The sequence below is a fragment of the Denticeps clupeoides genome, chromosome 12, assembly GCF_900700375.1.
Source record: "Denticeps clupeoides chromosome 12, fDenClu1.1, whole genome shotgun sequence".
Taxonomy (NCBI): domain Eukaryota; kingdom Metazoa; phylum Chordata; class Actinopteri; order Clupeiformes; family Denticipitidae; genus Denticeps; species Denticeps clupeoides.
In genome coordinates, this window is record NC_041718.1 from 15,401,287 (window position 1) to 15,414,043 (window position 12,757).

The 12,757-nt window shown below is 41.9% G+C and overlaps 3 protein-coding genes across 5 annotated transcripts in view; 2 read left to right on the top strand and 1 right to left on the bottom strand.

Annotated features, from left to right (window-relative positions):
* The first annotated feature begins 808 nt into the window (after nucleotides 1-808).
* On the top strand, nucleotides 809-2,505 carry rpl29 (ribosomal protein L29). The gene is made up of 4 exons (XM_028997615.1): nucleotides 809-852; nucleotides 1,261-1,312; nucleotides 1,403-1,467; nucleotides 2,330-2,505. The coding sequence occupies exons 2-4, from the start codon at nucleotides 1,276-1,278 to the stop codon at nucleotides 2,408-2,410; spliced, it is 183 nt and encodes a 60-aa protein (XP_028853448.1). The 5' UTR covers nucleotides 809-852; nucleotides 1,261-1,275; the 3' UTR covers nucleotides 2,411-2,505.
* Nucleotides 2,506-3,349: 844 nt separating this feature from the next.
* LOC114800357 (troponin C, slow skeletal and cardiac muscles-like) lies at nucleotides 3,350-5,725 on the bottom strand. Of its 2 annotated transcripts, XM_028997614.1 has the most exons (6): nucleotides 5,085-5,725; nucleotides 4,654-4,684; nucleotides 4,119-4,265; nucleotides 3,898-4,012; nucleotides 3,663-3,799; nucleotides 3,350-3,534 (listed from the first exon to the last, which is right to left on the bottom strand). In XM_028997614.1, exons 1-6 carry the CDS (start codon nucleotides 5,106-5,108, stop codon nucleotides 3,503-3,505), a joined length of 486 nt encoding a protein of 161 aa, XP_028853447.1. In that variant the 5' UTR covers nucleotides 5,109-5,725; the 3' UTR covers nucleotides 3,350-3,502. The 2 variants fall into 2 exon arrangements, with proteins under 2 accessions (XP_028853447.1, XP_028853446.1); XM_028997613.1 differs by lacking the exons at nucleotides 4,654-4,684; nucleotides 5,085-5,725 and having other exon boundaries at nucleotides 4,119-4,602.
* Nucleotides 5,726-7,956: 2,231 nt separating this feature from the next.
* Nucleotides 7,957-12,757, top strand: part of iars1 (isoleucyl-tRNA synthetase 1) — a 45,343-nt gene continuing 40,542 nt past the window's right edge. The window contains exons 1-7 of one of the 2 annotated variants that reach the window (XM_028997611.1): nucleotides 7,957-8,041; nucleotides 8,377-8,500; nucleotides 9,220-9,376; nucleotides 9,503-9,622; nucleotides 10,218-10,300; nucleotides 11,084-11,201; nucleotides 11,973-12,120. In XM_028997611.1, coding sequence (XP_028853444.1) covers nucleotides 8,382-8,500; nucleotides 9,220-9,376; nucleotides 9,503-9,622; nucleotides 10,218-10,300; nucleotides 11,084-11,201; nucleotides 11,973-12,120 — 745 coding nt within the window. In that variant the 5' untranslated portion in view covers nucleotides 7,957-8,041; nucleotides 8,377-8,381. The other variant, XM_028997612.1, reaches the window with a different exon arrangement.

Below are 12,757 nucleotides of genomic sequence, written 5' to 3' on the forward strand. Positions count from 1 at the left end.
CAAGATGTCATATGTTTTGGACGATTCCACAAAGCTGGGAGGAGCATCATTGTGCTCTCTTTTTCACAGCATAGTAAAACCCGTCTGCTCTGGAATCCACAAATAATTGGTCTTCACGTCTTTCATTTTGCTCGCCAGAAATGTTTAATGGGATTAAGAAACTGTAGAGCTTTCAGGCCAGTGCATGTAAGCTCTTGCTGCGATTACTGTCTCCATTTTCATGGCCCAGCAGGCAAAGGGAAATTTGAACAAGAACTAACATTGATGCTCTAGCGATTCCTCCATATGTGTTCACGAGTAATGTATCTGGATTTCAGTTCCCCATCATAAGATTCTGGCTGTAGTTTACATACGCAGATGAAACAGAGAGATGGCAAGTGCAATTTGTCTCCTTCATCTGACACAGTCCATGCACTTGTAATCTTCTTAGGTGGCGTAATGCTGACACCCTCTGGATGGACCTAAAAAAAATTATATTTAAAAAATACATATTTAAGTATGAAATGCTGAGGTCAACTAAAGGCCTGTGACAATTTGAAAATATTTTCATTCCAAAATGTTGACGGATAAATCATAATTGACATTTATTCATTATTAATATTATTAATGTATTGTGTTCCTAAATTAATTTCACAAATTTCACAAGCTTCTGGTGTTGTTTACAATGTTCTAAGTTTCCAACATTAGTAAGTAATTCCTGTAAATGTTCCTTTATGTTTGGTACTTAAATAAAATGCAGAAACGTACTTGGCGCCCTTCTTCCTTTAGGGGGCAGCACCGCCGCAAAATTCTTTATCCCCCACAATGCACTTCGTTCCCTCTCTTCCTGCTGGCGTCCTGTGCGTGTGGAAGGTACGAGATGGCGCTGGAAACGCGCGTATTCGGAATCTTAACGCATCCGTCGCTTTGTGGACGCCGAGCGGCACACGCGGCGGCAGTAAAACGAACCGCACGTCTTTACCGAGCCACTGCGTGTATTATGTTTTTAAAAAAGTCTTCTTTTCCTACTTCAAAGCCAGCAGTCAAAATTGAGCTAATCATGCTGGTTCGATGCCCGACAGCCGGGTAGCTGATACGGAACCATAAAGTCACATACGTTTTTTGTGGTCAAATATGATATTTAAAATCGCCCTTTCTAGTGGGTTTTGCTGAAACGTGCGCTTTGTGCAGCGGCGTCTGGCCGCTGATGCTGTGCTAGCGTTAGCAAGCTAACTCACCCGGCGTCTGATTTTTCTGAATTTTCTTCCCCCCACACGACAGCAAGCTTCTGTCGAGATGGCGAAGTCGAAGAACCACACCACCCACAACCAGTGTAAGCGGCCGGCGTTTTTACCATTGAGCGCGTTGAAAGAACCTAAATGGCCCGCCGTTTGATGCACGTTGTTCTTTTTTTCTTCCGCAGCTCGCAAATGGCACAGAAACGGCATCAAGAAGCCGAGGTCTAATCGTTACGAGTCCTTGAAAGGGGTGAGTTCAACCTATTCCTGATCAATATTTACATCATTTATCAGACGCCCTTATCCAGAGCGACTTACAATCAGTAGTTACAGGGACAGTCCCCCCCTGGACCAACTCAGGGTTAAGTGTCTTGCTCAGGGACACAATGGTTGTAAGCGGGATTTGAACCTGGGTCTTCTGGTTCATAGGCGAGTGTGTTACCCACTAGGCTACTACCACCCTAGTTGTGCTGGCTGGTGGGGTGGTTGGGTTTGTCCTTTTTCTCCATGGGGCAGTGATGGCCTAGCGGTAAGGGAACAGCCCCGTAATCAGAAGGTTGCTGGTTCGAATCCTGATCCGCCAAGGTGCCACTGAGCAAAGCACCGTCCCCACACACTGCTCGTCATAGCTGCCCACTGCTCACCAAGGGTGACAGACTATTTAGAGGATCTGTGGAAATTTGTGGTATTAGACAAGCATGTTTGGTGTCATTTCATTTATGTAGGTTTTTTTGTTGGTAGACGTAAGCTTTGGCTGCAGTATATCGTTGAAGAGTCAGTGCAAAAGTGCAACTATGCCCTAATACCCGAACAGCCCCGTATCTAACGGGGTTCAGGTTAAAATTGGCTTTTTGAGGTTTAGATGGCATGTTTTTTTTTTTATTTTATTATTTATTATAGTACTTATGATCACAAGGGTTTCAGATATTGTCAGGTGCACTTGGCAATGTCCATCCTTACTTATATGACCTAGGTGTAGTACATTGGTAAGGTGATGCTTTAGAACTTGCAGTACATTTTACTCTCTGAACATCTTACTAATTGTTTACATTTTTAATGTCTTGTTTGCTTTTCTGTGCCTTGTCTAATATTTGAAAAAAAAATTCTTCTAGGTTGATCCCAAGTTCCTGAGGAACATGCGTTTTGCGAAGAAACACAACAAAAAGGGCAATAAGGCGGTGGCGAAGAAATAAACTGGAGGGATATCACAGAGGACCACCCTCTGCTCATATGTTCCAGGAGGACTGTATATTACCATCCGAATAAAGCCATGCTTTCGAGACTCAAATCTGCGGCGTTTTTACTTTGTGTCTCCATTGAATGTTTATCGTGTCCGTCCTGACAAAGTGGTCTTGGAAGGTGGGTGGCGGTTAAGGTCAGGGTTAAAGCCACCAAAGTGACTATCAGTGTCTGAAGCCTTTTTTGTCTCGTTGTCTGCAATGGAAAGTGGGAATTTGGCAGGTTCAGTGGTATTTGGCTCCTATGTCTACACCGTGCAGGTTGTGTATGTCAACCAGGCACATGCTGCGTTAAGGTTATTTTCTACATTACTTTCCATTGTGTGTCCTGGTATGCAGAATCCCACTCTGGTTTAAACCAGACCAGCCGCATCTGAGTGCAGAAGAAAAATGCGGTTGGTAGTCGACTGAATGTTGTAGAATGGTTTTCATTATTGAAAATTGCCGAATTTGTTTTAGGAGCAGTGACACGCGCTTGCGTGCTTTTAGCATGGCAGCTTCTTGAAAGGGGACGTTAACCACACTACAGGAACATGTCGGGAGGCGTACCAGTTGTTTAGGGCATTTCAACATTGGTGTCGTGACCCCTGTGTGAAATCCGAAAACTTGTCATCACCTGATCTAACTTTAGCCTCCTATGTCTTGGCCAAATGATGTGTTTGATGTGGCTGGAGGTGAAACTGAGGTCAGGGGGGGGGACCTGGATGGACCCTCAGGTTTTACCTCAGTAGCATGCTTCAGATGTTCTAAAGTACAATGAATTCACACACACACAGGAAATGTGACTATAATTCTGAAGTCCAGCAATCATCACATGGTTATTGAGTAGTCAACAGTTCAGTATTATGGATTTTAACCAAGTGTTTACATCCAATAAATGAATGAAATTGCTCATTCCATACGCCGTACTTTTATTCAGAATCTGGATTTTTTAAAAGCTTGTATATCATTGTACACGCTTGTACAAATTGGTTTAATCATTAAATAGATGTTGCACTGGTATTTACAGTTTGAACATTGCTAATTGTAATGAAATGAAGTAATGACCTATTCCACTCCTTTCATGAACTCCAAGAATTCTGCAGAAAAAAAAAGTTAAAACACATTAGAATCTTAAACGTGTGCTTTTAACAGCTTGAGGGTCAATGTCCTCAAGCTGTTAAAATCTCATACAACGATTCTAATTTAAATAGCCTCAAAGTCTTACCATCATAATCAATCTTTCCATCATTGTTCCTGTCTCCGTCTTTCATCAGCTCTTCTATGTCATCTTCAGTGATGGCTTCTCCAGTGGCTTCCAGCATCTTTTTCAGCTCTTCTAAATCGATGTAGCCATCTGAATTTCTACAGGAGGAAGCCAGTTATTTGAACATTATGTGGAACAAGGAGTCTCTTGGGCCATTGGATTGTTTCAGAAATGCTGTAGAAAACCTTTAGCTCACTTGTCAAACATCCGGAAAAGTTCAGCCAGCTCCTCCTCAGACTTCCCTTTGCTGTCATCTTTCATGCACCTCACCATCATCACCAGGAACTCATCAAAGTCCACAGTTCCACTCCCTAAATGTAAAAGAATTGTACTAAAATAGTGCTAAAACAACACTGACATGTTAGATCTTGTTCTAATATCAAGTGCAAAATACAAAACATTCCTAATCAACTTTACCATCCTCATCCACCTCATCAATCATCTCCTGAAGCTCTTCTGGAGTTGGGTTCTGGCCCAACATCCTCATCACCTTCCCCAGCTCCTTGGTGCTGATGCACCCGTCTTCGGCGTCCTGCACGAAGATGTCGAAGGCGGCCTTGAACTCTGAAGCACAGGAGAAAAGCTCGTCCAAACTACGTTCAGTCTGAAGACTTTGGGCAGAAGGACTGAACATAGCAAAGCGCACGCTGAACGCCCACAGAGCTCGGATTCATCTGTTTATTTGTTCTAGTCAGTAACAGATGGAGAACGAATGATTTTCTTTAGGACTGATTTATGGTTATGGCAGCCTGTTTAGGCTTTGCGGAGCCGCAGCGATATGCCTTGGGTCATTATGGTTTTCCCTCGGCGAGACGTGGTTATTTTCTGCTGGTAAACCTCATGTGAGGAATGTCCACCAACACAACGCTGGGCTGGCAGCTGTGCCTGCACTCCCACACACATACGGGCACAGATGAAAGCGAAAATGTATCGCAACGAGAACGAAATGTACCGCTTTTTTGTTCCTCAGTCAGCTGCTCCACCTGTGTGTAGATTTAGAATAAAAGTACCGTTAGACCTCCGCACTTGCACAATATGCTTATGACACTAACGTGCAGCGATTATTCAAATAACTGACAAATAATATATATGAGAATAAAAAAATCAGCTGGTAAGCTCGTGTATTCTTCAGTAACCTATAGTTGAATTAGAATCTCATCTAAATTAAAAAATATTACAAATAAAGCAAAACAATTAACAAACAATATATAAACAGTATTAAATGAGACTAAATCAGGAAACAGGAAGAAAATTGTTTGGTGATATCAGGCTGAAGTGATAATACGATCACCAGCTTGTCATGTTGAAGGAGGAGAATTGGTGGTAAAATGCACTTATAATATTACCATTACCATGCTTTCGTCCCTCAGCTGAAACCCTTACCGCTGCTTTGTAGATGTCATCCATGCTGATTGCTTTTGAGATGCCCTGTGTAGCTCCTGAGTCCGGTCACAGAGGGGGGCGTACAGTAGGGTGTTCCGATGCATTTTTATATGGGAGCTTTGACTGGGCCAGGACCCTCCTGCCTATCATGTACTCATTTAATGGTCTCCATGAGAATTCTCTTAACCCATGTGTGGCGTTCACATTATTTTTGCCTGTCCAGTGGAGGGGAAGGGGGAGGTGTACAGTTTGAAGTCGCTGAATTTTTTTTTACGTTACACGTTTGTTATAGAAGATGAACCAAATTAGCATAATTTTGTTTTTGGTAGACATTGAAATGGGTCCCTCACAAGGGTTAAATAAGCGGTTTCTCTCCGTATATAAGCAGAGGAGCCTCAGCCTTTAATAGATAGATAGATAAAGGGTTAAATTTTGCAAATTCTTGTTCCCCATATGGTACTATGTGGTGGTAAAATTATCTTCAAATCAGCTGATAGGAAGCATCTCCCATGAGCCTCTTGAAAGGCAGGTGCTGCTGCAGCCTGAGCCAGTGCTCTGCCAGTGGACTGCTAAAAGGCTGTCAGTTATGAACTGAGGCACACAGTCTGTTATCTGGAACATTCTACAGTAAAGTAAGAACACATAGACAGTACAGGCCAAAGCAAAAAGTGGAGACCTGGCCTCCACAGTCACTGGACCTGAACCCAACCGAGATGTGCAAAGCAGGAATCAGAGCAAAGGGCGGCTATTTTGAATAAACTAGAATATAAAACATGTTTTCAGTTATTTCACCTTTTTTTGTTAAGTACATAACTCTACATGTGTTCATTCATAGTTTTGATGCCTTCAGTGAGAATCTACCAACGTAAATGGCCATGAAAATAAAGAAAACACTTTTGGCCTGTACTGTATATGTAAAGCCTTCACACGTTCAGTGTTATGCAGAAGTCATACTTCACAACAGGCATGATATGTCAAAGCATATGCCAGCATCCATAGCTTAGATCTGACGTTAGGTAACACACAGCAAAGATGTGTTTGCTTTGGACTCTTGGTCGTTACTACTTTGCCTGCACAATTCCATCCAGTCTACGCCATGGTTCTAAATGTGATATAAAGGCCTCCCTTTAACACCACCAACCCACTCTGCCGCCCACTCGTCCATCAGTTTCTATAGGATCAGAAGAGACTGTGATCTGTACCTGCATGCTCCCGAAGCGAATTTGTAACCTCAGAGTGAGATCGCACCCACGCAAGCCATATCGCAGGTTCCCATATGCACTAAGCTGTACGCCATCACTGGAACTCCAGACAGTCCTTGCAACACGGACTCAGGTCTCGAGGCTTATCTGTGCTCCTCCAGCATCAGAAAAGATGCCTGTTCCGCACAACATCGTGCACCATTTCAAAAAGGTCTAAGTTATAGACGCCGGTACACACATTGCTGATTTGTTTGACCATTTAAAGGGCCACCCGCTCATCTAGCATGCTCAGCTCCAGGTATCTATTTAAAAACGGGACAACAGGATTTAAATGCCACTTTAAAAAGATTCAGTAACATACATCTAGTTGACATTTGCTAACAAACTGGCCCCTGTGGTCACAGAGAGCTTTCTAGATTTGGAAAATGAATAGATTAGCGCCACCTGCTGGGCAGATTTATTCCCAGCACCCTTCCAGCCTTAACTAAACACATATTTAACAAAATCAACATATAAGATTAAATACACAAATTAAACAGATAAATGTAATTTAATGAAAACGTTTTTATGTCATTTTACTTTGCCAACTGATTTAAAATGCATTAACTACTTACAATACTAAGTACAATAAAGAAGGGACGTATATTAAAATATTACATTACATTTACATTTACAGCATTTGGCAGACGCCCTTATCCAGAGCGACTTACAATGTGCTTTAGAGTTACCATCGATGAAGTGATCAGTTCCAGTTCACTAGGACCCCAACTATGAATACATCTTTTTATTCACTCTGTTGTAGATTCTGTACACAAAGTTCGCCAACAAGAAAATTACAATTTAATCTAAATATTCTTTAAAGAGGAAGGTCTTGAGCTGTTGTTTGAAGGTGCTCAGTGACTGAGCGGTTCTGACCTCGAGGGGAAGTTCATTCCACCACCGAGGGGCCAAGACGGAGAAGAGTCTAGATGAATGTTTTCCTTTTACCTTCAGAGATGGAGGGACCAGGCGAGCAGTACTGGAGGCATATACATATATATATTCAGTACAGGCCAAAAGTTTGGACACACCTCCTCATTCAATGTGTTTTCTTTATTTTCATGACCATTTACGTTGGTAGATTCTCACTGAAGGCATCAAAACTATGAATGAACACGTGTGGAGTTATGTACACAAAAAAGGTTAAATAACTGAAAACATGTTTTATATTCTAGTTTCTTTGCTCTGATTACTGCTTTGCTCACTCTTGGCATTCTCTCGATGAGCTTCAAGAGGTCGTCACCTGAAATGGTTCTCCAACAGTCTTGAAGGAGTTCCCAGAGGTGTTTAGCCCTTGTTGGCCCCTTTGCCTTCACTCTGCGGTCCAGCTCACCCCAAACCACCTCGACTGGGTTCAGGTCCGGTGACTGTGGAGGTCAGGTCTCCACTTTCTGTTAAGTACATAACTCCACATGTGTTCATTCATAGTTTTGATGCCTTCAGTGAGAATCTACCAACGTAAATGGTCATGAAAATAAAGAAAACACATTGGATAAGAAGGTGTGCCTGTACTGTATGTCCTTAGACATAAAACACAACCGGTGTCGTTAAAGGCGACGGTAAAATCACGCGGTAAAATTAATAAGGGGGTGGCGGCGCGCGCCGATGACGTAATGGCCGCGCCACCTCCGGTTCCGGTCATGCTTCACTCCCGACTTCAGTTGCATCATTTCTGCGCCGCCACCTCCCGTTCCAGCGAGCCGGCTGAGACCGCATGTGAGTGCTGTACGCGTGGGAGCCTCCCGCACGGTCACACACGACAAGTCCGACCTCTGCACCGCGGCTAGCCTAGCGGACGCCGTCGGGCTCGAAATAGAAGCGTCGCCAGCGCAGCTTTCCTTGTTGGGCGACGTTCTTCTCCCGACATGTAAATCTGGGACTTTACTTTTTCTCTCTCCCAGTTTAATTGACCAGTTCGCGTGAGCTTGTGAGGAACCACGTTGGCACAGTGTCCCATTCGTATCATTTTTTTTTTGGCTGAGCTGATAATTCATAAACGAACCTGTTCTGTTGTTTTTTTTTTCTACTGCAATCTGTGTCCGTTTGGTTAGAAGCCATGGTGGAACCAGTGCCCGAAACCATCAACTTTCCCTCAGAGGAGGAACGCGTTTTGCAGTTTTGGAAGGAGAGGGACTGCTTCCAACAGTGTCTGAAACAGTCCAAGAACAGGCCTAAGTAAGATTATGCTATTTATAATGCGCAGAAACCTTTTTGGTTTGGTGCATTTGTTCTGTGATTTGATGTATACACCGATTGCATCAGATAAAAGGTAGAGTCCAGATATGAAATAACACAGGCAAACCCAGCTGATGATTGGTCTGTTTTGTTCATCTGCTTTTAAATGCATTTTTTCCATGGGTGTGGCTTTTATTTTTATAATGCTTAATACCATAAAGGTCTCATGAGATGATTATTTTTATGTTTTTGCCTTTATATCTTAGTGGTCCCTTTATACTGTATCTGAAGTCTCTTTCGAAATTCTGCCTTGGATCAGATTTACTGCCAATTTGACCTAGTCCCACAATGAGATTTACCCAGGAAATGAGGAGGAGTAGAGCGGCCTGTAGAAGTGAGCGGCATTCACGGAAATTCCATAATCAACACCAATCACCAACCAGAAAGTCGCCTTTTTTGTTGGACGACATAGGGGGACAAATTCCAGATCCGGCCATCTCAGCACCTATCACCATTTCTAGCCACTGCAGGACAATAGACAGGCTAGGGGAACTTGTATTAATGTTAAATAATCTCACAAAGTGAATTTTTCATGTCATGGGCTTTTCATTTTCTGTTGACATACAAATCAATGTCTCAGTGTGTGAAGAATTGAAAGTGGTGTACCTTTTGTGATAGGGTTGAAAATCTGACAGTTGATGCTTTGATATATTTTGCAGGTACACATTTTATGACGGCCCACCGTTTGCCACTGGTCTTCCACACTATGGCCATATCCTTGCTGGCACCATCAAAGACATAGTTACTCGCTTTGCCCATCAGAGTGGCTTTCATGTAGACAGGAGATTTGGTTGGGACTGTCATGGTCTGCCAGTGGTAAGAGCAGAATATTTCTATGCCGCTCTCTGGGTTCCAGTGGGATTTTGAGAGAGTTGTGCATCTGTTGAGTAATTCTGGTTTGTGAATTTATGTCTGTAAGGACTATTGACATTTTATTTTTAGGAATATGAAATTGACAAAACCCTGGGGATTAAAGGGCCTGAGGATGTTGCCAAGATGGGAATCGCAGAGTACAATAAGCAATGCAGGAACATTGTCATGAGATATGCCAATGAATGGGAGGTGGGTTTGTCCTTTAAGTCTGACTATACTAAAATAATGTTTTTCAATCTGAATAATTTATACATGGTGCGTCATTGTAGATAAAATTGAATTAGCCAAGAGCTACACATGCTCATGATTTATATTGGTGCTGTACAGGCTACAGGGGGCAGTGGTGGCCTAGCGGTTAAGGAAGCGGCCCCGTAATCAGAAGGTTGCCGGTTCGAATCCCGATCCGCCAAGGTACCACTGAGGTGCCACTGAGCAAAGCACCGTCCCCACACACTGCTCCCCGGGCGCCGGTCATGGCTGCCCACTGCTCACTCAGGGTGATGGGTTAAATGCAGAGGACAAATTTCACTGTGTGCACTGTGTGCTGTGCTGCTGTGTATCACATGTGACAATCACTTCACTTTATTTATATAACATTAAAATAGCTTTTCAATTATAGTCACAATATTATTTTCAGTAATCATATTTGTATAGTACGTTTTGCATGCTCTGAATACCCCAAATGAACATAGAGTAGGGCTTGTGTATGATGTAAGTTTTTGTTGTTGAGTAACCTGTAGAACCTGAGGAAAACTGATATTCCTTCCTTGTTCATTCACTCCAGACTTCCGTAACAAGGATGGGTCGCTGGATTGACTTCAAGAATGACTACAAGACCCTCTACCCATGGTTTATGGAGACAGTTTGGTAAGCAATTGCTCAAATCAGTTTTTCTGTCTGGATGTATGTATATATAAAGAAAGTGTTTCTCTCCAGCTGTCTTGCACTAATTCTGAAACACTATAAAAGCTAATTCAGATTAGGTTGTCCATCAAAAGTTGGTACATTGGTCCTGCAAGGCATTTCATTTTGTTTGTTATTACCTAATAAATTAGTTAATTATGGAAATTTCAAAAGGAAATGTGATAGCGTAGTCTTGCTCTTTCGTCATATTATGCATTTATTATGTCTATCTTTTGTCCTGCTCATTATAGACTGGTTGACTTTAAAGCATTAGGTTGAAAACACTGTGGGTTACAGCACTATCAGCACTATTAAAGTTAAATGTTTTTGTTTTTTTGTTAGATGTAGGTTGTGGTTGCCAAACTTTATATCCAAAGAAGAGACATTGATATTAAATAAATGTGATGTACAGACACAACCTTCCTTAACTTAGCTTTGAACAAAACTATTTTTGTTTACCATTTAATAGTTGTTTATTTGATGGTGATAATGTTTATGCAAATAATTTATATAATAATTAATGTATAATAAGTTATTTGCATCCTTGTTGGTTAATGCTTAAATACCGTGACTTTGTGCACAGCTGGAGACATGTAGGAAACCCTGATATCCTAATGAAAAGAGGTGTCATGCTGAGTGGGCTGAATGTGTGAGGCTGTGAGACAGAACGCCAGGGGCTTGACAGGCTGTTGGACGACTCAGTCTCTTCCTGCTCTCTCTCTCTCTCTCTCTCTCTCTCTGTCCTAGGTGGGTGTTCAAGCAGCTCTATGACAAAGGCCTGGTCTACAGAGGAGTTAAAGTCATGCCGTTCTCCACTGCCTGCAACACTCCCCTGTCCAACTTTGAGTCTCACCAGAACTACAAGGTACAGTGACTGTTCTGAGATGTCCGCCCCCACACTGCATATTAAATAGTAAAAGAGTCAGGCAAAGGCAAAAGTGGCAATAGTAAATTCCCACAATTCACAGTACAACATACCACAGACAGTCTGAACAAATTTTCATTTCTCTGAATTACATACCCACCCATATAACATTTAATTATTTAATAATAATTTAAAAAAATAGAGTTTGAACAACATTTCATGATGAATTGCCACAACCGATGTGAGAGAAGGTGACCACCTTGTCTTGTTTTTAGGTGCGCAGATTGTCAGAACATGACCACTATTGCCATGCTGTGGCACAAGCTGTCTTGTGTTACAGTAGATTTGCATCCTTGTGTTTATTTCTCCTCTTTCACCATAATCACTACTGTTAATAATAACTACTGTTATCTGATTTAATTGCTTGTGTCCATTTGTAAATGTCAAATATTTTTTGGGAAACAAAATCATTTATAATGTATCACATGCATTTTTAATAACATGCATTCATGTGGAATAAACTTTGCATTGTTTTCTAAGGGCAAGTTCATTAAAACACACAACCACAGCCAGAAGTCAAAGATTATGTTACGTCTTTGACATAAGTACGAGGAAACAGCTCTTTAAAGTTGCAAGTCAGCCAACTGCTATCTGTATCATTTGCATTAGTTGCATTCGGAAAAGAACGTCGATATCGGGTTTGGTAGAATCAGGCTGGCTATTTTGATATTGATACATGACACAATACCTGTGTATTCCATTTTTTTGCAGGATGTTCAGGATCCTTCTGTCATTGTGAACTTTCCTCTGCTGGAAGATGAAAGTGTCTCTCTTGTTGCCTGGACAACCACCCCATGGACCCTGCCTAGCAACCTGGCTCTGTGTGTCAACCCCGAGTTCCAGTATGTTAAGGTCAAAGGTGAGTCCCACCTTCAATAAGATACACATCTGTGTCCTAAGGGGATCACAGTGTGTTCGGCTCAACCTGTGTGACAGATTTTGATGTTTTTTTAATGACGTAATTTTTCAAAATTGTACAATATCCCTATGTTTTTGATTGATTAAAAGCAAACTTTATGCCACAAATTTATTGCCTATTGTTTTAAACAATGGACAACAAAACCACAGCAGGGAATTTTTTTTTTTTTTAAAGGAACATTTAAATAATTCTGATTGTCCTGACTATCTGTAGAAGTGAAAGTGAAGTGAAGTGAAGTCATTGCAAAACACCGCAGCACATCACATGGTGGCACTACGAAAAGTGTCCTCTCCATTTAACCAACACCCTTGGTGGGCAGCCATGAAAGGCGCCCGGGGAGCAGCGTGTCGGTATGGTGCTTTGCTCAGTGGCACCTTGGCAGCTCAGGATTTGAATCGCCAACACTTCTTAACTAGCAAGGTCACCACTGCCCCAAGTGAGCCCACAAATCTGCTCATTCTCCAAAACGAAAGCCTAGTCTTGTTCATATATAAAAATGATCATTTTTATTAGTGAGTGAGGGTGTGATTGTGTGTACCTTTTGGCTAGCTTTTTTTAAGTGATTGTGGTAAATGTT

Coding starts and splice junctions, on each gene's coding strand:
- rpl29 (XM_028997615.1), top strand. CDS start 1,276: ATGGCGAAGTCGAAGAACCACACCACCCACAACCAGT. Junction 1,313..1,402: donor CCACACCACCCACAACCAGT/GTAAGCGGCCGG, acceptor TTTCTTCCGCAG/CTCGCAAATGGCACAGAAAC. Junction 1,468..2,329: donor GTTACGAGTCCTTGAAAGGG/GTGAGTTCAACC, acceptor AAATTCTTCTAG/GTTGATCCCAAGTTCCTGAG.
- LOC114800357 (XM_028997613.1), bottom strand. CDS start 4,335: ATGTTCAGTCCTTCTGCCCAAAGTCTTCAGACTGAACGTAGTTTGGAC. Junction 4,013..4,118: donor TGATGAGGTGGATGAGGATG/GTAAAGTTGATT, acceptor TTTTACATTTAG/GGAGTGGAACTGTGGACTTT. Junction 3,535..3,662: donor TGGAAAGATTGATTATGATG/GTAAGACTTTGA, acceptor TTTTTTCTGCAG/AATTCTTGGAGTTCATGAAA.